The 24,242-nt window shown below is 38.3% G+C and overlaps 1 protein-coding gene across 4 annotated transcripts in view; it reads left to right on the forward strand.

The window, feature by feature from the left end:
• The window catches only part of SIK2 (salt inducible kinase 2), a 125,748-nt gene that overhangs the window by 21,585 nt on the left and 79,921 nt on the right, over positions 1-24,242 (forward strand). For all 4 annotated transcript variants that reach the window (XM_032358851.1, XM_032358852.1, XM_032358853.1 and 1 more), the window contains exon 3: positions 711-774. In XM_032358851.1, coding sequence (XP_032214742.1) covers positions 711-774 — 64 coding nt within the window. The remainder of the gene's footprint in view (positions 1-710; positions 775-24,242) is intronic.

Below are 24,242 nucleotides of genomic sequence, written 5' to 3' on the forward strand. Positions count from 1 at the left end.
GTACTTATAAATTGATTTCCTTTTGGTTCAGTATAATTTGAAATACCACATTTGTGACACTAATGTGCTTCCTTTCTGAACCTAGAAAACTGATTTGAATAAAACTGTACAGCAGTGGAGTTACAAAGAAGCTTTTGAACTATTTTTAAAATAATTGTAGTTTGTAACAATATTACAGTAAACAAGGAAGAATATCCTATTTTGCCAGGTGATCAGGGCTACAGGCCTAATAAACTGAGCTCTGTTTTATTTATCTCTGTTATTCTTAATCAAAGTCTACCTATAGCACAAAACTAGAAAAGTCCATGAGAACGTGGTAGAAAGTTGATCTTCAAAACTCCTGTTACCTATATTCGTATTTTTTAACTTGAATGTGCATAACAGTCACACTTTGGTTTAAAAATTTTTTGTCAAAATGGAAATTCTGTGTCAGTAGGTCTGAGATGGGGCCCGAGATTCTGCATTTCTAACAGTTGCCTGGCAGTGCTGCTGCTGGTCCATGGACCACACTTAAACAAGTGAGGACTGAGATTTCTCACAAAAGTGTTAGTAGAAGGGTATTGTCAGTCTTGTAAACTTAGCCACCTGCTGAATCATTCATTGGTATTTTTATTAGTAGTTTTATTTAGTAACTCCATAGGATTTGAATTGCAGTAGACTAGAATTGCAGTCCTTTCCTGTTGGACTAATATGTAATTATTTATCAATAGGTAATGGAGACCAAAAATATGTTGTACCTTGTGACAGAATATGCCAAAAATGGGGAAATTTTTGGTAAGTATTTCTCTATTCTTTAAATTTGTTTTTAATTTGAAACTGTCACTAATCTTCATGAATGAAGTATTTCCTCTTGATTTTCCTGCTTAAGAGTTGGCAACATGAACTAGAAATTTTTAAGCATTAGAATATAATAAAATATTCAGTAAAACAAAGATAAGGAATATAATTTATTTTCTTGTATTCATGATGTTGATGTGTTAACGCTATTGCTTAATTCCCTCATCTGTGTGAGAGAGATCGGAGAATTACAGATGGACGAAACTTGCAGTCATATTGCAAGGGGGGTTTTCTTTCCTTTTGCCTTTCCTTTTATCTTCATTTTTTACCCTTCTTTCCAGGGGAAATACAGTCAGCAAATACTTAACCGAGTTCATGCTATATCCCAGGCATTGCTGTAGGTTTAGGGGATGCAATGGTGACCTAAATAACCTGGTCCCTGCTGTTGTGGCTCATACAGTTCAGTAAGCTACTGACTCTAGCTGTGTGGCCCCAGGCAAGTCACTGCAGCCCTGGGGGACTTGGTTTCTTTATCTCTAATAAGGAAAGGTTTTGATTAATTGGTTTCTGTGATCCATTCTAACCCTTACAAAAATTACAAATATTTTGTTCTAGTTTTCATCTTTTATTTTCATTCTTGTAGAGCCAGAAGAACACTGTAGGTCATCTAACCACTTTCCAGGTTTTTAACTTGAACATTTAAATCCAGAATGCTTTTTAAACAGCCTTAGTGAGGAATTATTCATATGCAGTAAATTGCACATATTTAATGTGTACAACTTAATACATTTTCACACACATAACACACACACACGAAAGAAATCATCACCACCATCAAGATATCCATAATTTCCAAAAGTTTTTTTGTGCCCCTTTTTATCTCTCTTGCCCCACCTCACCACCAAGCAACTACTGATTTGTTTTCTGAGTTTGTGTCTTGTAGAGTTTTATATAAATGTGTTCATACAATATATACTCTCTTTTGACAGGGGGGAGTGTCCAGCATTTTTCAGTATAAATATTTTATGATTTATCTATTTTGTTGTATGTATCAGCATATCATTTCTTTTCACTGCTAAGTAGTTTTATTGTAAATGGCTTTCTATTGTATGAATATACCCAGTTTATCCATTCATGTGTTAATAGATATGTGGGTTGGTTTCTGGTTTTGGCTGTTACATATGAATTGCTCTGAACATTCATGTACAGGTCTTTAACTTACAGTCTACCTTCAAGTAACCGTTCACCATGTCACATATAGCATGAATCTTAAAATAATATACCATTATTTTGCACCTCCTGGCCTTTATGTTTTTGTTATACATTTTACTTATGCCTGTTTTATAAAATACAAAATACAGTCTTGTTGCTTTTGTTTAAAAAGTTGATTATGTTTTGCAGAGAGTTTTCAATATTTTTTAAAATCTTACATATTTATGAGTGGAATATCATTGCTGCATCCCTGAATGTAGATGCACAATTTCATTTTCATTTCTTTGTGTGGATACATACCTTCATCTGGTTTCATTTTTCTTCCATATGAAGGATTTTCTTTGGCATTTCTTGCAAATCAGTTCTGTTAGTGATGACATCTTTCAGCTTTTGTGTGTCTAAAAATCTTTGTTTTTGAAAGATATTTGTCCTGGGTATATAATTCTAACTTGGATTTTTTTTCTTTCAGTACTTCAAAGATGTTGCTCCATTCTGTATTTCTGACAAGAAAATACAGAATGGTTATGATATGTCTTTGTGTGGTTTTCTTCATGATTCTGTTCTCTGAACTCCCTGGATCGGGGAATATATAGCTTCGAATTCAGAAAATTTTTGGCCATTATTTTCTTGATCAGTTTTCTGGCCCACCCTCTCATCTTCTTTAGAGACTCCAATTACATGTATATTAGACTGTTTGAAATTGTTCTACAGCTCAGTGATTTTTTTTTTCCATTTAAAAAAAGTTCCTTTGTCTCTCTGTATTTCATTTTGGATAGTTCCTATTTGTAGGTCTTCAAGTCCTAGCATCTTTTCTTCTGCAATGTCTAATTTGCCATTAATCTCATCCAGTGTACCTCTCTCTCACACATTGCAGTTTTCTGCTCTGTAAACTTGACTAAGGTCTTTTTTCTTTCTTTTTTATATCCAATATGTCTTTAGTTATCTTTTTAAAGATCCGGAATACAGTTTTAGTAACTTGAAATGTCCTAATTCTGATCACTCTGTCAGTGCTGAATCAGTTTTGAACTGTTTGTGTTTCTCCCAAGTTTTGGTCAGGTTTTCCTGCTTCTTTACATACCTACTCGTCTTTGAGTGGATGTCAGGCATTGTTAGTTTTACCTTGCTGGTTGTCACATACATTTGTGTTCCTGTACCTCTTCTTGAACTTTGATCTGGGACACAGTTAAGTTACTTGGAAACAGTTTATATCATTTGATCTTTTATAATTGGAGCAGTGCCCAGTGTAGGTATCATTATTTCCCACTTTGGAGTACTCTACCCTATGCCCCGTGAATTTGGGGCTTTTTTAGCCTGGTCAGTAGGAACAGTCAGTGTTGTTTTTTCTAATCCTTGTAGATGGTTCCTTTTCTGGTCTCAGATAGCTTTTTCACACACATGTGCCAGTCAGTACTCTCCTGGATGTTCAAGCAGGACCCTCACAGATCAAAGCTTTGTACTGTGTGTACCTCTCTCTTCTTTGCTACTCTGTTTTGCTACCTCTGTTCAGCTTGTTCTCCCTAGACTCTCAGCTCTATCTCCTCAACTCAGGGACGTCTGTTGGGCTCTGCCTATGTCTCTCTTCCCTAACCTGTGGCCTACAACCTCTCTCAGGGTATTAGTTAAGGGTCCTCATGGGTCTCGCTTCACTTATTTCCTGCCTCTCAGGGATCACTCTTCTTTTTTGCCTGATGTTCAGTGTACTGTAAACCAATGTCTCATATATTTTGTCTTTTATTTGTTGTGGGGGTGGTTTTGGGAGGGTAAATTCAATCCTTGTTACTCTATCTTTGTTGAAAACAGAAATCTCCAATCCTATCAAAATTATCTTTAATTTTAGCTGTTTTAAAAGAAAGAATTGAGGATGCCTAGGTGGCTTAGTCCATTAAGTGTCTCCCTTCAGCTCAGGTCATGATTCTGGGGTCCTGGGATCAAGTCCTGCATTAGGCTCCTTGCTCAGTGGGGAGCCTGCTGCTCCCTCTGCTTGTGTGCTCTCTCTCCCTCTCTCTGACAATTAAATAAAAATCTTTCTAAAAATTAACAAAAATAATCATGTATACTTCTGTAGTTTTGAGAATTATATTCTTTAAAGTTGAATTCTAAAATAGTTCTGATTTAATCATTTTCTAATTGTATTTCAGGAAAGATATCTTGCCTTTTTAACTTTTTTTCTTTTTTTATGCTACTGCTTTTTTTTTTTTAAGATTTTATTTATTTATTTGACAGACAGAGATCACAAGTAGGCAGAGAGGCAGGCAGAGTGAGAGGGGGAAGCAGGCTCCCTGCTGAGCAGAGAGCCTGATGCGGGACTTGATCCCAGGACCCTGCTATCATGACCTAAGCCAAAGGCAGAGGCTTTAACCCACTGAGCCACCTAGGCACCCCTATGCTACTGCTTATTGAGCATATTTAAATTCTTAAGATATTTGTTTAGAATATTTGTTCTTAACTGATGCTACAGTGGAACGGTATGGACTTTGATGCCAAGCAAATCTGGCTTACCATGCTGGCTATACTGTACTGCTTGCATTGCTTGGGCAAGTTTCTTCCTTTCCTTTTCTTCTCTTTCTTTTCCTTTCTCCTTTTTTCTGTCTTCTGTTCTTTTCCTTTTTCTCTCTTTCCTGTTCTTTCTTACATTTGCTCGTTCATTCAGTTTAGTCAGTTTTGCAAGAAATCTTTACTGAAAACGAGTTACGTGTTACATACTCTTCTGTGTTGTAGGAGTACCACAAAGAAGAAAACAGACAAAAATCCCTGTTATGAATCTTGCATTCTGGTGTGTGGAGAGAGACCACAAAGAAATTAAGTGAATTATGTAGTATATTAGGTGTGGTAAGTGGTACGGAGCTAGAACAAGAAAGGGAGGAGTTGGGAGGTAGGTAAGTTTTTTACAGTGTTAAATAGAGCAGTCAGGGAAGGCCACACAGACATTTGAGCAAAGCACAGTCAGATAGATATGAGAGAAAGAGAGTTGTCCAGGGAGAGGGAAAAGTAAATGCAAGGGTCCTGGAGCATCGGTCTGCTTGGTATGTTCAAGGAATAGCAGGGAGGCCAACATGGACAAAGAGAGGCAGGCAAGAGAGAAGAGCAAGGGTGTGCAGGGAAGAATGGGAGATGAGGTCAGAAAGGCAAATGGCAAGCAGGAGTGGGGAAGATTTGGGGATTTTGTAGGCCATCATAAGGACTTTGGCTCTTACCTTAAATAAAATACGGGAACCCTTTAGAGGGGCTTGAGGAAAGAAGTGATTGCATCTAATTTGACATTTTAAAAGCCCCACTCTGGTTGCTTTGTTGGTAATAGGTTATAGTGAGTGAGGTGGAAACAGACCAGTAAGACACTTGCAGTAGTCCTAGTGAGAGAGGATGGTGTCTTAGCAGGGTATAGCAGTGCACATAGTGCTATGGTCAGACATATGTTGTGAAAGAAGAATCCGTAGAGGGCACCTGGGTGGCTGAGTAGGTTAAGCATCCAACTCCTGATTTCTCCTGAGGTCTTGATCTCTGTCATGACATCAAGCCCCACGTAGGGCTCCATGCTGGGTATGGAGCCTGCTTAAGATTCTCTTTCTCCCTCTGTCCCTCAGCCCCCCTCTTCTGTTCACTCTCTCTCTGTCTCTCTTTAAAAAAGAGAGAGAAAGAAGAATCAGTAGGATTTCTTGATAGATGGAGACCACCTAAGGAGTGAGTGTGATTGGGGAAAAGACCAATGTCCTATCCCTAAGGCACTCAGACGTTAAAAGCTTGGGAAAATAGGAGGAGCCAGCAAAGGCGACAAGAGAATGCAGCGTTCTAGTAACCAAGTGAGGAAAATGTTCTCAGGAGGGTGGTGTGAATTAACATCTGTGTCAGATGGATAGATCAAGAAAGATGAAGAATGACAGTTGACCATTGTATTTGGCCATTGGTAAGAGCAGTGTTGGTGGAGTGAGCGGGCCAAAAGCTACATAGAAGGGTTTTAACAGCAAATAAGAGAAGAAAAATGGAGAGGCAGTAGTCCATCCTTATAAGGATTTCTACTGCAAAAAGGGACACTAGAAATAGAGAAGTTAGTTGAGAAGAGCAGTGGAGTCAAGAAGTTGTCTTTACCCAGTGAAATATCTTTAAAGCTTGAAGCTATAGTTTTATGAGTAAACTAGAAATGGCTATTACTTGTGAGATGTCATTTCTGTGAAAATGGAATATTCTAAATTTTCTTTCTTGCCAAGATTTTTAATGTTAAAGCTTTGGATCACATTGTTTTATAGAAATTGAAATATGATTTTGGGATCTTTAATGTGTATGTAGTTTATATTTAACATAAAATATCTAGGGTGCATGTCAAAGATTAGACAGAGTAAGCTGTAGACTCAGGTAGGTACAAGCAAAGAAGAGTCTTGGTAGCCAGCCAGTTTCTGATGTGAAGCCCACAAGGAAGTAAAACAGAAGTGAAAATATGCAGTCCATGGAACATTAATCAAGTAGTGAAAAATATGTATAAGATTTTAAGTGAATTCTAAACCAAAAATGTTTTAAGTCAATTGGAGGCTTAGTAGAGAAAGAACCACATATATAGTGTTGAACTATGTATTAAAAACTATACATTAAGATTTACATTTTATGTTTATAACCTTGGAATTACTCTTTATTATACTTTACACATATTCCTTTAGTGCCTACTTCATGTTCTGTTCCTTTTTTTTTAACCTTAGTTTCATATTTAGTTGGCCAGCAAAGCATACCCTGTGTTCTTGAAAAAGTGACTTGAAATTAAATCCTTCTGTTTCCACAGTCATCACCCTGATCTAGGCTTTCATCACCTCATGTCTCAATTATGAAGACCGCATGTTGTACCAATCCCTGTTTCTTTTCCAAGCAAGTACATTTCTGATACAAGTCCTGCTTAAGCTTCCCCAGATACTGTATTTTATTATATTACTACTGTGTTCAGTAACCTTCACCTCCCATTGCCTTTTGGATAAAATCCAAACGCGTGCATTTGCAAGTAGGGTAGCTGCTCTCAGTAAATGATGTGCCCAGCTATTCCTCCCAGAAATCTATGGATGACCCTTAGGTGTGGACAACCAAACCTCACATTATGCTGTCCATTTAGTAATCAAGTTTTCGTCTTTCTTTTTTCTTTTCTTTTCTTTTTCTTTTTTTGTTTTCTGTCTCTCTTGGTCTATAATTTTCTCTTCCAAGTTTTTATTTTTAAAAAAGTTAAAAATGTACCAATGTAAAAAGTCAAATAATTCTGCAAGGTTTGTTAGAAACAAGATCTGTTCCCCATCCTCCTCCCCACCCCCATTTCCCTTCCTCAGAAGCAACCACTTTCACTTCTCTTAGCTGATGAGATTTACCTCCTTTTCCCTAAGTAAAATGTTTATATCGCTGCTGCTGGCTTTTTCTATTTTAGGCATAATCTTTTGAATAGTTTTTTAATTCTTTCCCTAGTCCTATCTGTAAGAGGTGTATTTTTTTTTTTTTTTAATTTATTTGAGAGAGAGAGAGTGGGTGAGAGGGAGAGCATGAGCCGGGAAGGGGGCGGGAAGGGGGGAAGGAGCAGAGGGAGAGGGAGAATAGACTCCCTGCCCTATTGCAGGGAGCCAGATGCGGGGCTCCATGTGGGGCTCCATGTGAGGCTCCATCCCCAGACTCCAGAATCATGACCTGAGCTGACAACAGATGCTGAGCCACCAGGTGCCCCTGAAAGAGACGTGTCTTAAGAGAGGTGTATAAAGACCAATTGTGAGAGACCCTGAGTGTTTGGACGAATGGTTTAGATTATTTCTTGGAGTGGGAATCTGAGAGCCAAAGGCCGTGATGTGTGTAAAGACTTTTTTAAGGAAGATAAATCCAGCAGGGATATAGTAGTTTGAAATAGAAGAGAAGGAAAGAGGTCGTTTAGTAGACTGTTTTAATTGTCTAGCGATAAGAGGTTAAATGCCTAGATTAGATGTTATTTGTTGGAGTCACAAGAAAAGATTTTAAGCAAAAGTCATTTCTAGTTCTAAAAATAACAAGTAATATTTCTTGTGCATTCCCTTTGTGTTGGGTACTATGTAAAGTACTTTTTATGATTTATTTGTTTAGACCTCACAAAAACCTTAGAAGTTAGGCACTGAACGATTCAGCACTTTGTCCAAAGTCACACAGCCAGTAAGTGGCAGAGTCTGAATTTGAGCCTTGAAATCCCAGAGCCTGTTTGTTAATAATTTATTCTACCACCTCTCAGGAGTTCTTACTGTCAAGAGGAGAATGTCAAGAGTTAGGATATAAAGCAAACATGATTAAAGAATATTTGCGATGTGGTTGACAGCAATAGAGAGTTCTGGTTCCCAACTAGAAAAATACAAATTAGATTTTAAGTATGGTGTTGGAGATAACAGGGGGACATTTATTTTGATATGACCTGTTGGCAGTTAAAGATATGAAAGCAGACACCATTCAAAAGAGAACTTAAATTCAGCAATAAAAAAACTACCCCCCAGTTTAACAATGGACAAAAGACTGGAACCAGACACTTCACAAAAGAAGATACATAAATGGCCAAATAAATGCATGAAAATTACTCATTGTTATGAGTCATCAGAGAAATATAAACTAAAAACTACAATGAGATAACGTTACATTATCAGCCTGAATGGTTAAAATTTAAAAGGCTGATAGTACTAAATGCTAATGAGATTATGAGCTAGTATTCTTATACACTGCTGGTGGGAGTGCAAAGTGGTGCATACGTTTGAGAGAACTGTTTCTCAGTTTCTTACCAAGTTTAATGGACATCTACCTGTTACCTAGCTATTCAGTGCCTAGGTATTTACCCAAGGAAAGTGAAAACAAATGTCCATAAAACAACTTGTAGAGTGGGGCACCTGGGTGGCTCAGTGGGTTAAGCCAGTGCCTTCGACTCAGGTCATGATCTCAGGGTCCTCCTGGGATCGAGCCCCACATCGGGCTCTCTGCTCAGCGGGGAGCCTGCGTCCACCTTTCTCTCTGCCTGCCTCTCTGCCTACTTGTGATCTCTCTCTCTGTCAAATAAATAAAATCTTTAAAAACAAAAAAACAACTTGTATAGTAATGGTCGTAGCAGTTTCTTCATAGGCAGGAACAACCCAAATGTTCATCAACAGAATGTATCCAAAGCGCACTGTGGTTTAGCAGTAGAAGGGAAGACAACACAGCAGTAGAAAGGAAGGAACTACTCACACCTGCAGCAATATAAAGAGATCTTACACACGTTATGCCCGGTGATAGAAGCTAGACACGAAAAAGTATATACTGTATGGATATATTTATGTGACGTTCTAGAATAGGCAATGCAAATACATAGTAATAGAAATTGGAAAGTGGTTGTCTCTTTTCACTCTTTCTGAGATTGGGAAGAATTGACTGGTGGCCAAAGGAAACTATCTTGGGTGATGGGAAATATTTTTTATTATTTTGAGTGATGGTTATAGAGATTATACAATTTTCAGATCTCACCTAAGTAACCACCTAAGAATTTGCATTTTATTATATGTAAATTAAACCTCAGTAAATCCTTTTCTGTAAGAGAAAATTTATTAGTAAGAGTATAGAGTTGAGATTATCTGCATAGAAGTGATGAGTAAAGCTATAATTAGTAATGAAATCTCAGTGAGAAGGCAGCTAAGAAATGAGTTTTGATTATGCCTTCTTTAGAAGTGGAGAAGTGTAGTTGGTGGAGTAGAATCTTGGGCTGTAACGACAGTTTCTGTCCTGATCAGACAAAGGGGGAGACAGCTTGGAGTGTGGGAGCTATGTATTGGGTTATCAGTAGATCACCACTAACTTTGAAGAGAATACTTTTCAATACACTGGGAGATAAATCCAGATTTCAGGAAGTTAATAGACACGTGGATAGTGAGGACGGGAAGAAAGGTATTATAATAAAAGTATTTGGGAGGTTTTCAAGGTGGAAGGAAGGATGGAAGGAGAGAATTGAGGGATAACCAGGGTCTGTAGAATTCAGTATTGTGTCAAGGTTTTGGTTTTGGTGGTGGTCTTGGTGTGTGAGGAAGCTGGAAAAGAAAAGAATATAGGCAGCAAATGAGATGGTTGGTGAAACAAGCTCCCAGAGCAGACGAGATACTGGAGTCAAAAGCACGGAGGGAACGGTTACCTTAGAAGAGAGGAGTTCGTCCTTCTCGGAGCAGGTAGCGCACAGCTGCAGCTCCCGTGAGGATGAGAGCTGGTGCTGAGGACACGGCTGAGGATGCAGCTTTGGGGTAAAATAGAAGCAAGATGATTTTGTTAATATAGATTTAATTCATTATGTAATGTAGCAGATGAGACATCAGGGAAAGAGCAGTACATTAGACACCGTAGTGCGGGGAAAGGTTTAGAGCAGCTGGTTGTGCTCATGTGATAGTCAAGGGATGAATAAAAGCATCTGTAATTAGCAGGGAGGGAGTTCATGGTAGACTCACAGTCATCCATGCTTTCCATCCCAGGAGGAGAAAAAGGAGGACAGTAAGAATGACCCAGGTTGGGGACTGAAACAGTAGAAGGTCAAATGCATGTAGGAGTTGCTGTGGCCAGAGAGGTCAGAGTTGAAATGGCTGACCGGGAGCTCCAAGCTCAGGAGGGCGGTATGTGAAGCAGCAAAGGGGTCTCATGAGCTGAGAGGTAAGACCGCGGAGCAGTGAAGGACATGAGGGTGAAGTTCCTTCAGGAAAATAGCGTTCATATACGGAAACCAGACTCCTAACCTGGAGCCAGTACATAACTTCCCAGCAGCTTGCCACTTTCCAGTTCTCTTCTGCTCCTGGCACTGGTTACCCTAACCGTGCCCTGCTAATTCAGGAAAGGCTGTAGGTCTTTGCACTCCTCTCACCTGCTGCTGCTTTGCATAGAGAGAGGTTTCCTGTGCCATCTGGTTCTTGTGTTCCATCGGACTCGCTTTACACCCAAAGAGTGATTTAGGCGGCCTGCGGGGAATGCGTCTACGGCACGTGATTCATGCCTTCTGAGGTCATGGCGATCATGCCTTTTCCTTCTGTTCAGTTCATTAGATCGCACCTCATTTTATAAACAGTTGATTATACCTTTAAAGAATTTGCCTTGATTATACTTTTAAAGAATAATACAAAAAACAGTAATTCTGAGATACAAATAAGAAAAAGAACTAATCAGAAAATGTATTCAAGAGTAGAAAATACTCATGGGAGGTAGAGAAGGAAATAGCGAGCAGGCAGTAGGGCCTAAGAACTTCGGATTTGGCTCTAAGCATTCTAGCTTTCGGGGTGAAAAAGAGATACACTCATTTACAGAATTTTTTCTAAGGGAAAGACCTCTATTCCACAAAGCAAAACTTTTCTTGTTAGTAAATTTTTCCTTTGGGGTCTCTTATAAGAGATACAATGTAAGCATCTTTATAAAACAAAAATTCGACTGAAACTGTTAAAACTTTACAGGGGCTTCCATTGTTTTGGGAATAGGAATCCAGGATTCTTGCGGCACCTAGGTGGCTCAGTGGGTTAAGCCTCTGCCTTTGGCTTAGGTCATGATCTCAGGATCCTGAGATCGAGCCCCGCATTGGGCTCTCTGCTCAGAGGGAAACCTGCTTTCCCCGCTCTCTCTACCTGCCTCTGTGCCTACTTGTGATCTCTCTCTGTCAAATAAATAAATAAAATCTCTAAAAAAAAAAAAGAAGAAGAAGAAGGAGAGGAAGAAATCCAGGACTCTTATCAAGGCCAACAAGCATGATTACACTCCACATACCCTTTCTTTAAAAACAATAAAGATGATCATTTCTTGAACATTACCCCAAGAAATGTAAGAATCTTGAATAACCTTCATCAATCACACCTATGATTCCAAAGGACAATTTTTAAAGAGATTGTGCTAAGTCCTATACACATACTATAGTCATTTTGTCTTTTCAAAAACCTTGCAAGATAGAGACTTACTAATGTCTCCCTTTTACAATAGAGTTGAGCCCTTTGCCCAAGTCACAGAGCAAACAGGCAAGCAAATGGCATAAGCAAAGCTCAAAGCCATAATCTGACTTCAGAGCCTAAGTTTTTAACAACTCCACTGTACTTACATGTCTTTGATCTTAAGCTTCTTCTTTCCTACTGAATTTGCACTGAATTTATCCTCTTAAGCATGTCAATTAATTGAATTATGGTAGTAAATACCAATAAATTTAATGTTGTCATTAAAACTAAAAAACCAGGCAAAGCATGTAATGCTTTTGTCCACTTTGGTGGCATAACTATTCTTTTTTATCTTTCATGAAAATTGGAAGCATTTGAGCCCCTATCTTCAGTACTTTGAAAACTGGCCAGTGGACTTCTTACCAAATCTAATCTAATGACATAAAACCCATAACCAAGCTGATTTCCATATTGGTTCTCAAAATAGAAATGTGTAAATTTCCACATCTGTGCTCTTGTTGATCTAGAGCCTTAGAAAACCCTTTGTTCTTTACATATTCAAATCTTGCTTTTTACAAAGGCCTAGCTGAAGTTCTATTTCTTCAATGAAGTCTTTCTCAGTTAATTTTGTCTACATTTTCTTTTATAAGACCATTATAGTTCTTTTTTCTATCCAACTCATTTTGGACTTTACATGCTGCGTTTCATTATTATTTAAAGTTTTCATGTGTATCTTTTTATCTCTACTAGTTTATAAACTGCTGAGGATTTAGCACCGCATATGGCATCTTTTAAACGCTTGTTGAGTGAATGTTGAATGTTAGTCTCCTTCAGCCTTACGTACCTTGTTCACTCAGGGAAGCCAACATGAAAACATTGTCAGGTGAAGCACAGGTACTTCTTTGTTCCGTTTTTTGAAAGGAGTTTTCTGTTGGTTTACTCTTAGGAGATAAACCTGCATGAGGAAATACTGACTGAACCAGGGGAGAAGACTGGCTTACTCCAGTGTACTAAGCAGTTTTGAGTCCTTGCTGCTAGTTATCGGCCTCCAGTTACACTCTTCTTGCAACTCCCACCCCTCTCTAAAATAGCTTTTTCAAAGTTATTTTGTGATGGTACTGGTAAATAAGTACATACAAATTTAACCATATAAAAATGTTCTTGTTACCTGTTTTGTATATGGCAGTTGGTGCTCATCTCTGAAGGATACAGTTTCCTTGTCCTGAGAGCGCGGCGTATGTAATGGTCATTGAATTTGCCCAAAAGAGCCTTGGGTTACTTATTAAAAGATTTTGACTCTTTAAAAATTGTCCTTTGGAATCATAGGTGTGATTGATGAAGGTTATTCAAGATTCTTACATTCTTTAGAACTATTTCTCATAATTTGTCTGTGTGGTCACGTGTAGTAAACGGTGCAAAAATCCCAGGGTGGTCATCTCGTCAGACAGTTTGGGCACTGTTCAAACAATTAAACCGGTAGTCAGCAGATTCCGGCCTGGTAATTAAATTACCCAGGGCCTTTGTTTTCCGATTTCTGCTCCTTGATATGCTGGCTGTGTCTTTCCAGGCCAAGCATGTGCCTGAGGTTTATTGATTCATTTCCTGTATTTCCCTTTCAGTGGTAACCTATTAGGATGCCGGCTGGGTGATTGAAAAGGGGCTTTGTTTTAGGCAGAATACCTTTAGACACTTGGCTTCTCAGAGAACCTGAGGGACAATTTTTGTGGCCTTTGGTTACTGTCTTAACAGTATGAAGATCATGTTAGAAAAGTTGTTCATTTGCCTTTCTTTAGGCGTTTAAATAAGCTTTGGAGGTTTTACCCACTTGAGAACACCAGTATGACTCTAAGTTTTACGGTTATTAGCCTGCGTGCCAGTGCTGCCATCACTTCTGTCACTTCTTCTATTGTGGCTTTATTTTGGATAATTTCTCACTTAAATTACTTCAGCAGCCTCAAATCTCTTTCTTTCTCTGAACCCATCTTCCCATGTTGCTGTCAGAATGATCTCTCTAAAAGGCAGATTTAATCTGTGCAGTTCTCTGCTTAAAAAATTTCCGTGGCTCCCCAGTGCCTTCAGCATAAATTCAGAAGTGAGTACAGAAGTGGCACGGTGTTGCCTCACCTACCTTTCCAGGCAAGTCCCCATTACCTGCCTTAGGAGTTCCACCAGGTGAATGTAACCTCCGGTGTGGGTGTGCGGTTGAAGGTTGCCTTCACGTACGTGAGGACGGTAGAGGTCAACGTAGAAGGAGATTAAGATGGTGGATTCTTAAAGATTTTTTTTTTTTTTTAATTTATTCGTCAGAGAGCGAGCGAGCGAGAGCGAGCACAGGCAGACAGAGTGGAAGGCAGAGTCAGAGGGAGAAGCAGGCTCCCTGCGGAGCAAGGAGCCCGATGTGGGACTCGATCCCAGGACGCTGGGATCATGACCTGAGCCGAAGGCAGCTGCTTAGCCAACTGAGCCACCCAGGCGTCCCTAAGATGGTGGATTCTTCAGAAGGGGCATGCAGATGTTGAATCATGTAGTTAAAATGAGACTTCTTGGATATCAAATTTAGGATCTGTGCTTTTGAATTTTTATTAGACACGTGTCATGTAATTACCTTTAAAAGAGGTCAGATCTAATTATTATTTGTAAATCTCAATGGCTGACATTTAAGGGAAACTGGTAACTGCATGAAAGAGCCAGCATGAGTCATGATTCAAGAAGTTGTCCTTATGCTCCCCCTCATCTGTGTTTAAATTGGGTCAGACATTAAAAGAAAAGTCCAGAGTAAGGTCTGTTTGATAGTCCTAGATGTAGCTTTTAGTATAAACATCCTGGAGCAAGCCGTATAGCATTTCTGAACCTCATTGTCTCCTGAAAATGGGGGGGGGTGTTGTATGAGTCTATTCAGTACTGTGTGCTGGAAACTGTCAACGGTGCTGGGGATTTACAAGAAAAAAGAGGAGCGAGCCACTCGGCCGGTACACTGGGAGAGTTCACAGCAGATCGTCCAGGTCTACAAAGCCGAGGACTGTACATCTCAGGACACAAAGTTTAGTTTCTGAACATTTGATAAATGAAACGGATTTGTCAGAGATGATTAATTAAATTGTTTTTAGGCTTCGTATGTTTGGAAATATAAGCATGATGGGCCTCGAGTGAATAGACAAGTTTCTGAAAAGCAGCCCCGTTTTCCTCTTAACTTCTATTTTCATTTCAGCTATCTCCTGCTGATTCCTGGCAGCCTGCCTTTAGTTATGGTTCAGAGCTGCCATTCTGTGCTGTGAGCGGCGAGCTTCTCCCATGTCTGGCAGCTGCAGCAGGCTACAGAGATGGGAGAGAGAGAAGCATCAGCTATTCTGATCTTGGCCATAACTGTACCCAGCTGAATTCTATTAATGTGAGGCTTTTGGCAGTCTGTGTTTTCTGTTTCTTTTAGGATGAATTTCTATTAAGTAAATCATTCTATTAAGGAATTTCAATAAGATTGAATTAATTCAGAGAAAGCTACTTCTTTGTTTGTGAAAGGGGAGAACCAGAGGTAGATTTTATCTGCTAATTAAGGTGATAAGAGAGATTTCCTACTTAAAATAAAATGGGAAAACTGTAGTCCACATCGGGAATGGCTTTTTCTTTCCCTTTGGGAGAATACTTTTTCTGCTTTCAGAAAGAGGTCTCTGAGTGAGACCTCTGAGACCTTGTATTTCTGAAAATGCCTGCATTTTATGCTCATACACAAATAGCCTCAATGTGCTATTGGTCCATGGTCTACTTTCGTGTTAAAAAAAAAAAAAGTTTATTTCCATCAAAGCAATATATTGTTTATTGAGGGTCATTTGTGTATCAGACAGAGTTCTGGATGCTCAGACCATGTCAGTAAACATCATCCTTGCTCTCTTGGAGTTCTTATTTAGTGAGGGTGTTTCAGGTTAGGGAGATTAAAACAACAGGTACTGTCAGTATTTTAGAGAAGGTGAGGAAGATAAGGAAGCCAGGATGGGGATGAGGAGGAGTTCTTAAAAGATTCTCAAAGAGGGGTGCCTGGGTGGCTCAGTGGGTTAAAGCCTCTGCCTTCAGTTCGGGTCATGATCCCAGGGTCCTGGGATCGAGCCCTGCATTGGGCTCTCTGCTCCGCAGGAAGCCTGCTTCCTCCTCTCTCTGCCTACTTGTGATCTCTCTGTCAAATAAATAAATAAAATCTTAAAAAAAAAAAAAAAAAAAAGATGTTCAAAGAAAGCCTCTTTGATACATATTTGAGCAGAATCCTGAAAAAGGGGATGTATTGGAGTAAATTTTTCAAGACCTTCTATGTCCTGAGATACAGCGTATCTACCATAATACTCAATAGTTTGTCTTGGAATAGAATTTTAAGTTGGAAATAATTTCCCTTCAGAATAATGAGGACATTGTTCCATTGTCTTGTAGTTCCAGGATTGCTTTTGAAAAGCTTTAAGTGATCTGAATCCCGATCCTTTGTTGTGAATTACTGTTTTCTGTCTGTGAACTCGTAAGTTCTTCTCTTTGTCCCCAGTGTTCTGAAGTTTCACAGTAATGTTTCTTGGTAAGGGTCTGTTTTGCTTCATGGTGCTGGGCTATTATTGGTGGGCCCTTTTAATCTAGAAACTCCTATCCTTTGGTTTCAGGAAATTGCCTTGAATTACTTGGCTGATGACTTCCTTTCCTAATTTTCTGTCATCTTTTTCAGGAATGCCTTCTCTTCAGATACTGACTCTCCTGGGCCAGCCCTCTAATGCATCCATCCATCCATCCCTTCTCTTCTATTCTGTTCCTTCCTTTTCTTTTTTCTTTTCTTTCTTTCTTCTCCTCTTTTCCATGTCTTTATATTTTTGCTCTGCTTTCTGGGAGATTTCATAAACTTTTTATTCCAACTATTCTTTTGCTATCGTATTTTTAATATCTAGCAGTTTATTTTGTCCCCTCATTTTTCTTTTAAAATAATACCCATTTTTAAATTTGATGATTCTATAATGTCTTAGCTTTCTGAGAACAACCATAATTTCTTTATATTTTCTTTATCTCTCTTTTTTTAAGATTTTATTTGAGAGAGGGAAAGCATGAGTAGAGGGGAAGGGCAGAGGGAGAGGGAGAAGCAGACTCCCCACTGAGCAGGGAGTCCAACATGGGGCTCAATCCCAGGACCCCGGGATCAGAACCTGAGTCAAAAGCAGATGCCCAACTGACTGAGCCACCCAGGGGCCCTATACATTCTGATTTTTTCCCCTCCAAGTTGATTTCTTTTTTTTTTCTGTTCAAGTGTGTGTTTTGATGTATATGTCTTATGTTTGTTTCTTTAGATGTTTACCAGATGTATTTGGTTGCAAATTCCTAGTTAACAGTGAGGAACTAAGAGGCTGACTGTAAACTAAGCCAATGGTGGGATTTGTCAGCTGAGTTTTACTGTAGGAGTGGTCTGATTTGTTCTTTCATTGGAGAGTCCCAATTTGTGTATCTTTATTCTTGAATTGACAGAGTCGCAAGAGAATATTCTAGCAGTCTTCTTCTGAAAAGCTAAAGGCCTGAGTGCCATAGTTTTGGCTTCGGAGGGAGGAAAGGCTGAGGATGTCAGTATCCCGGATGCAAATGTTTGCTTAAACTCCCTGTTTTCAGTGTGGTATCCCTGTCTTCAACAGTGCCGTACCTCTAGAAACCCTGTGTTTTTAGAGAGAAAGAAACCGTTGTGTAGAAAGTAGAGACTAAGCCTCCAGATTTCTCCTGGAGTAGAAGTCAGGGCATTCATCCAATTACATAGAAGGAGAGGTGAGATGTCAGGACGGAATTGCTTCTTAAACACCTTCAGCTGGGGCGCCTGGGTGGCTCAGTCGGTTAAGCATCCGACTTGGTTTCAGCTTAGGTTGTGATCTCACGGTCGTGGCATCGAGCCTTGCGTCAGGCCCTGCGCTCAGAGTGGAATCTGCTTCAGATTGTCTCTCCCACTCATGTACTCTCTCTCTATCTCAGATAAAAAAAAAAAAAAAAGCACCTTCAACTGATCACCCTTATTTTACCTTTACTAACACCAACTTTCAGAGTTCTTTATACCATCAGTTTCAAAGTCCTTGGTAGCTTCTGGGTGAATCCTGTTAATTCAAAGTGTTTTCCACTGCTGAGACTTCAAGTTTCTCAAGTTGATTGAGGTTTATATTTCAACAGTTAGATTTTTTTGGTTTCCAAGTTCTCTCATTGAATTGGTTCTTTTTCCCATTTTCTGTTTTTCTTAGATGTGCTATATTCCCTTATTTCTGGGAAGATATTAAATATATATTTATCTCTAGATACTTTTTTCTCATCACCATGTTTCCTTTAAATATTTAAATATCAGGCTCATATCAATATGAGCTTATGTGGCTCATTCGTTGAGCATCTGTCTTTGACTTAGGTCACGATCCCAGGGTCCTGGGATCGAGCCCAACATTGGGCTCCCTGCTCAGCGGGAAGCCTGCTTCTCTCCCTCTCCCACTCCCCTGGCTTGTGTTCCCTCTCTCACTGTGTCTCTCTCTGTCAAATAAATAAATAAAATCTTCAAAAATAAATTTTAAAAATAAATAAATATTTGAGTATCAGTATAATAACTTTTATGTTGTTGTCTGGTAATTCCATCTGAATCTGTTTCTATTGTCTGTTTTTCTCCTGGTTTATTGGTTACATTTTCCTGCTTGTTGGTATGTCTAATACTTTTTTTTATTGGATGCTGGACATTGTGAACTTTAGACGGTTGTTTCTGGATTTTGTTTTCCTTTTAAGAGTGTTGAGCTTTGGTAAACAGTTACAGTTGTTTAATCCTTTCAAGTTTTGTTAAGGTTGGCATGAGAATATAACCTTTACACTAGAGATAGGTTAGCCTCACTGCTAAGGTATGATCCTTCTAAGATCTCTACTAAATGCTTTGAATGATCAGTGAGAACCCTCCACTTTGACTGGTGGGAATGTGAATAATTCTCAGCACACTCTGAGCTCTGGAAACCATTCAGCTACGGCACTCGAGTTATTCTTTGCCCAGCCTTGTAGGATTGTATCCTGTGCAAAAGTACAAAAGTATGTACAAAAGACTTGACACCCCATGCAGGTCTGTAAGCTTTTTTTCCTGCATAGCTCCCTTCTCTTCAGAACTTTGCTCCACATCTTCCAGCAATCTCAGTCTTCTAATTCTAATTCCTTCTCCTCTACTCAACAAGCCAGCTGTACTCTGCGCGGGCAATCTGTCCCTGCTGGGAAGTGCACAGTGCATCTCCAGACAGAAGGCCGGATCATAGGCCTCTCCTCACGAGTTTCACCTCACTCAAGGATCTCAGTCCTATGTTGCCTGTTGTCCAGTGTCTGAACTGTTTTGGCCAGTTTAAATGAAGGGTACATCTGGCTCCTGTTACTACAATCTGGCTAGAACCAGAAGTCAACATACCTGTTTTAAAATCCTACTCTGATTGTACTCTTCTTTGGGTGTGTTCTTCATTTGTTGAGCCTGTGTTCTATGCTGAATGAGATTTACATTCCTCGAGAGTTTGCTCTCATTCTGTGATTGGATAAGCATTTTTGTAATTGAAATTTCTGGTTAGACTTTCTCCTGTATCTGTTAATGCATCCCACTTGGGAAGAGGACTAATACCTGACATTGGAGTTTTCACTTGATTTTCAGTGAAAATAAAGGAGCAAGTAGAAAATATTTCTGAACTAGACATCCCGGTGACTGATTTGGGAATGAATGCTTCCCTCTTTTCCAGGTGTCATCAGCCAGCCAGGACACTGCCCTGTCTCTTTAAGATCTTGTACACATTACTCCCTGCTAGGGTCATATTCCCTGTCACTGCCCAGAGGTACTGGGCAGGGGATGAACATGCGCTGGTTTGACTTGGATATACCCACGGTGGTTTTCCATCTAGTAACCCTGTTGATTTTTCCCTATTGAATTCGACCTTTGGGCATGGAACACTGGTAGCGCTGTTGGCTTTCTTTGTTACCCCTTAAGATCCCTGTTGATCTTAGCCGATGATTTTCCTCCTTAATTTGGTTTGGTCGTTGTACATCACAGAATTATTCCCAATGTCTAACCCTTCATTTCCTTTTCTCTTGTATGACTACTAAAAAACTTTCTGCCTTTTCAAGGATTCGATGTAGGAAGGGAAAACCAGCCAGTTCTCAGTCTGCCATCTTGACATAGCCAGAATAATCTCTTTGACCCTGTCTATGTTCAGCCATTTTTGTAATAGATTTGCTTTTCATTAAATATCAGTGTTTTTAAAAATAAATATCTAACCTTACCATTGGTAAGGTTGTTTGGCTCTTCAGGAAAAATTCTCTAGGTATTTGAGGGTGAGGGTACTCCCTAAAGGGAGAATCAAAGATACAACTATGGTATAATAGGGTATTTGGTAAGTGCTATTAGAAAGTACAAGAAAAGTTCTGTAGAAAGTCAGAAAGCAATAAGCAATCATTAACAAGCAGTGGTAATTGCAGAGTGTAGAGTTACAAACTCTGTGGCCATATAGCATCTGTTAAAGGTCATCAGTGATCTAATGGCCAGATCTGCTGCTTTTTAGTCCTCATTCTTTGTCTTCACTGCAGCAACTTGACACTCAGCAACCACTTTTTCTTGGAAATTTTCTTCTATGACATGTTTCTGTGACATGTTTCTGTTCCTGCTTTTACAACTTGTCTAGCTTTCTCATTTTCCTGTCCTGTAAGAGAGTTCTGTGTATTCGCCAACTGTGATCCGAAAGCTTTACTGCCTTTAGGAAGATGATTCTCAAATCTTTGACCTGAGCCTTTACATTAGCCTGAACTCGAGATTCTTACTTTCTGCCTTGATACCTGGAAAATAAATGACAAAGCCGAGCACATTACCTTCTCTTCCTCTAAGTAAGCTCTTCTGTGTCTAGAGTTCTGTCACCAGTTTGACCGTGCGTATTGCCACTGCGTATCTTCTACCCCTCCTCCTTCATGTTTTTATCTAGTTCATCGCCTAGTCTTACGGGTTTTTTTCTTAGAAATATTTCTCATTTCTGGCTTTTATATTTCATTTAGTTCCTTATTAATTCACTTTGGACTCACGATTAGCATTCCAAGTGCTCTCTTGCCTCCGGTATTTCCCTTATCAATCTGTCCTGTGCACAGTTGCCAATTTAATCTAAAGCTAATTCATTCACATTCTCTTGTTTTGTCTGCTGTAAAGTACCATTATCAGGTTATGTATCTTTTTCCTACTCCACTGTGATTTTCTCAAGGGCAGGATCTGTATCTCATTCATTTTCTCTATCCTCATTACCCATTAAAGTGTCTGGCACACATGGTAGGCACTCAGCTGAGTGACCAAGACTTGCTCTGTTTTGAAGGTGTACTGTATTTTGAAATGGAGAGTAATCAAGCAGTCGTTCCAAATGTGTAAGTAGATTTTATTTTTTGGTAACAACTTTTTGATAGTGAACTAATAATTTTTGAATACTGACTTTATTGACTGACAAAAAGTGGACAAGTACCTTGTGAACCCCCAAAAAACCCATCAGCATTATAGTAAGGCATATATCTAAAACCTATATGTCTGCTGCAGTGTCAAACACATATAGAAAATCCCATTTTCCCAAAAGGAACTGAGAAAGGGGGAAACATTTTTCCTAACATATTGGCCACATGGCATGTTTCTCTTTTTCTAAATGACTGCTGTCAGCATTTGTCTTGCTGAGAGCAGTATTATTATCATTGATTTCAGAAAATTCAAATTTGTTTGGAATGAGAAAAGCTCTGCTACACATTCACCTCTTAGTTTATTTTCAAACTTTTATCCTAAGTGTACAATATGTCTTGGGCTGAAAAATGTGAAGAAATAGGAGGAAGAGGACAGTGAAAAGACTCAAACTGTCACGAGAAGATTTTGCTTTTCTACGTAGCACAAGGAATTTGAGTTACATCTAACACTGCTTTATTTACTAACACACTTAAAAACTGTCTGAACCTCTAGGGTTTACTTAGAGTACAGATAGCATGGTTATAGAAAATTAGAAATTCATAAAACTTTTCATTTTTTTGTTCCTATCTAGTCATTCATTTACATGGTTTTCCTTTTTTTAAATTGAAGTGTAATTTATATACAAAAAGTGCATAATCTTAAATTTATAGCTTGATGAACTTGATGAATTTTCTGCGTATGGGTCTTGTTAGGTAGATTTCTCCTAAGAATAGAGAAATTTCCTTCACTCTAGAAAGTTTCCTCACAGTCAGAATCCCAAGAGTTACCATAGATTACTTTTGCCTATTTTTGATTTTCAGATAAATAGAATAATACTCTTTTGTTTCCACTTCTTTTACTCGACCTTCCATTGATGAGATCCATTCATGTTACTGTATGTTTCAGTAGTTCCTTCTTTTTCATTGATACTATATATTTTTAAGTTTATCTTTTATGTTTGACAAAGTAATATGTTTATTGAAGAAATTTTGGAAAGTATGTAAAAGGTACGGGTGAAGGTGGGGATTAATCCCAGGACCTGCAGATGAAGACCTGAGTCAACGGCAGATGCTTGACATCTGAGTCACCCAGGTGCTCCAACAGCACCTTTATTGCTCTCAGCAGTAAAGAAAGCAATGCACTACACTATGAATGACTCTTAAAAATATGTTACTGAGGGAAAGAAAACTCCTAGAAGAACACATTCTATTTACATAAAACCCCCAAATATGTAAAAACTAAGCTGTATTGTTTGGGGATACCTCCTTAGTATAATTACTCTCTTAAAAAAAGAAGAACAGGATAGGGTTATCTCTGAGAAGAGGGAGGAAGTTGTGATTTTTCAGGGGAAAGTGGGAGAGGTGCATCTGGGATGCTGGAAATGTTCAAATGTTACTTCTTGATCTTAGTGGTGATTATATGGGTGATTGCAATAATTCATTAAACCGCATGTGTATGTTTTTGGGACTTCTGCATTTGTGTTTTATATTTCAAACAAAGCAGTGGGATGATAGCATAAGTATTCTTCGTGTGTGTAAGTGTGTGTTATTTGATGGCTTTATTGAGGGACAGTTGACATACCTTAAGCTTCCTCATACCCCTTTGTAGTCCTTCCCTCTAGCCTGTCCCTTCTCATTCCCTCACCCCTAGGCAACCACTGATTCACTGCCACTACCAGTTAACCTCTAGAATTCTAGAATTTTATATAAATGGAATTATATGTAGTATGTACTTTCATTTTTATCCAGTTGCTTTCTTTCAGTCAGCATAATTATTTTGAGATTCATCTACAGTGTTACATAGATCAGTAGTTCATTCCTTTCAATGCTGAGTTGTATCCCCTTGTTTGGATATCACAATTTGCTTACCTGTTCACCTGTTAATGGATGTTGGGTTTGTTTCCAGTTTCTGGCTATTACAAATAAAATTGCTACAAACAGTAATATACAAATCTGTGTATAGATATATACTTAACTTTTCTCTTGATTGAATACTTAGGAACGAAGTGGCTGGATCATACGATAGGTATATATTTAACTTTCTAAGAAATACACTTTTGTACCCACTTCACTTCCTCCCATAGAACAAGAAAACATTTTGGGCTAATAAATATATTTCTGTAAAATTATTTTAAGTCACTATGTAGTAATCCATCAATTAAACATAATGTGTTTAACCAGTTCTTTGCAGATGAACATTTAAATCTCTTCTATTATTATAAACATTACCATGAAAGTCCTTGAAACTAAATCTTTGAATATGTTTTTAATTCTTTAAGATAAGTGACTAGAAATAAAATTTCTTGGCCAAACATTCAAGCTTTTGTTACAGATTGCCTTCTAGACATATGACAAATTAAATCTTCATCAGTCAGATTTTTTTCACTTGAAAACTAAACTTATGTCAGATGCTGTTAGTCAAAACTATATGTTAGATAGTCAAGATATTCCCTTTGGGTAATGAAGCAATTTTATTTTACTTTCTTTGGGATTGTAGGTGAAAATAAGTCTAGAGTCTTAAAAATTTTTTTTTCTATTTGCATATATAGTAAATGATATTTGATGATAAATAAATGATATAGTATAAGTAAATATAAATAAGTAAAATATATAAATGTATAATATTTATATATAAAATACACATAAATATATAAATATAAATATGTAAAAAATAAGTAAATTATATAGTAAATGAAATTTCTCTTTCTGAGTCAAATGTAACTATGAAAGAATTGCCCTTAGAATAGAGAATCAGTAAAGTTAAGAGATAAATTGTTAAGAAAAATAAATTGCAAAAATACTATGTATGGTATGATTGCATTTAGGTTTTCAAGTAATTTCTACTTAATAGTGCTTAGTATTTAAAGCAGTTTGTGTATATAATATGTGGTTTATTTATTGATAGGAAATCTTTATATGACAAATATACAGTGTTTG

Source organism: Mustela erminea, chromosome 9 (genome assembly GCF_009829155.1).
Source record: "Mustela erminea isolate mMusErm1 chromosome 9, mMusErm1.Pri, whole genome shotgun sequence".
Lineage (NCBI taxonomy): Eukaryota > Metazoa > Chordata > Mammalia > Carnivora > Mustelidae > Mustela > Mustela erminea.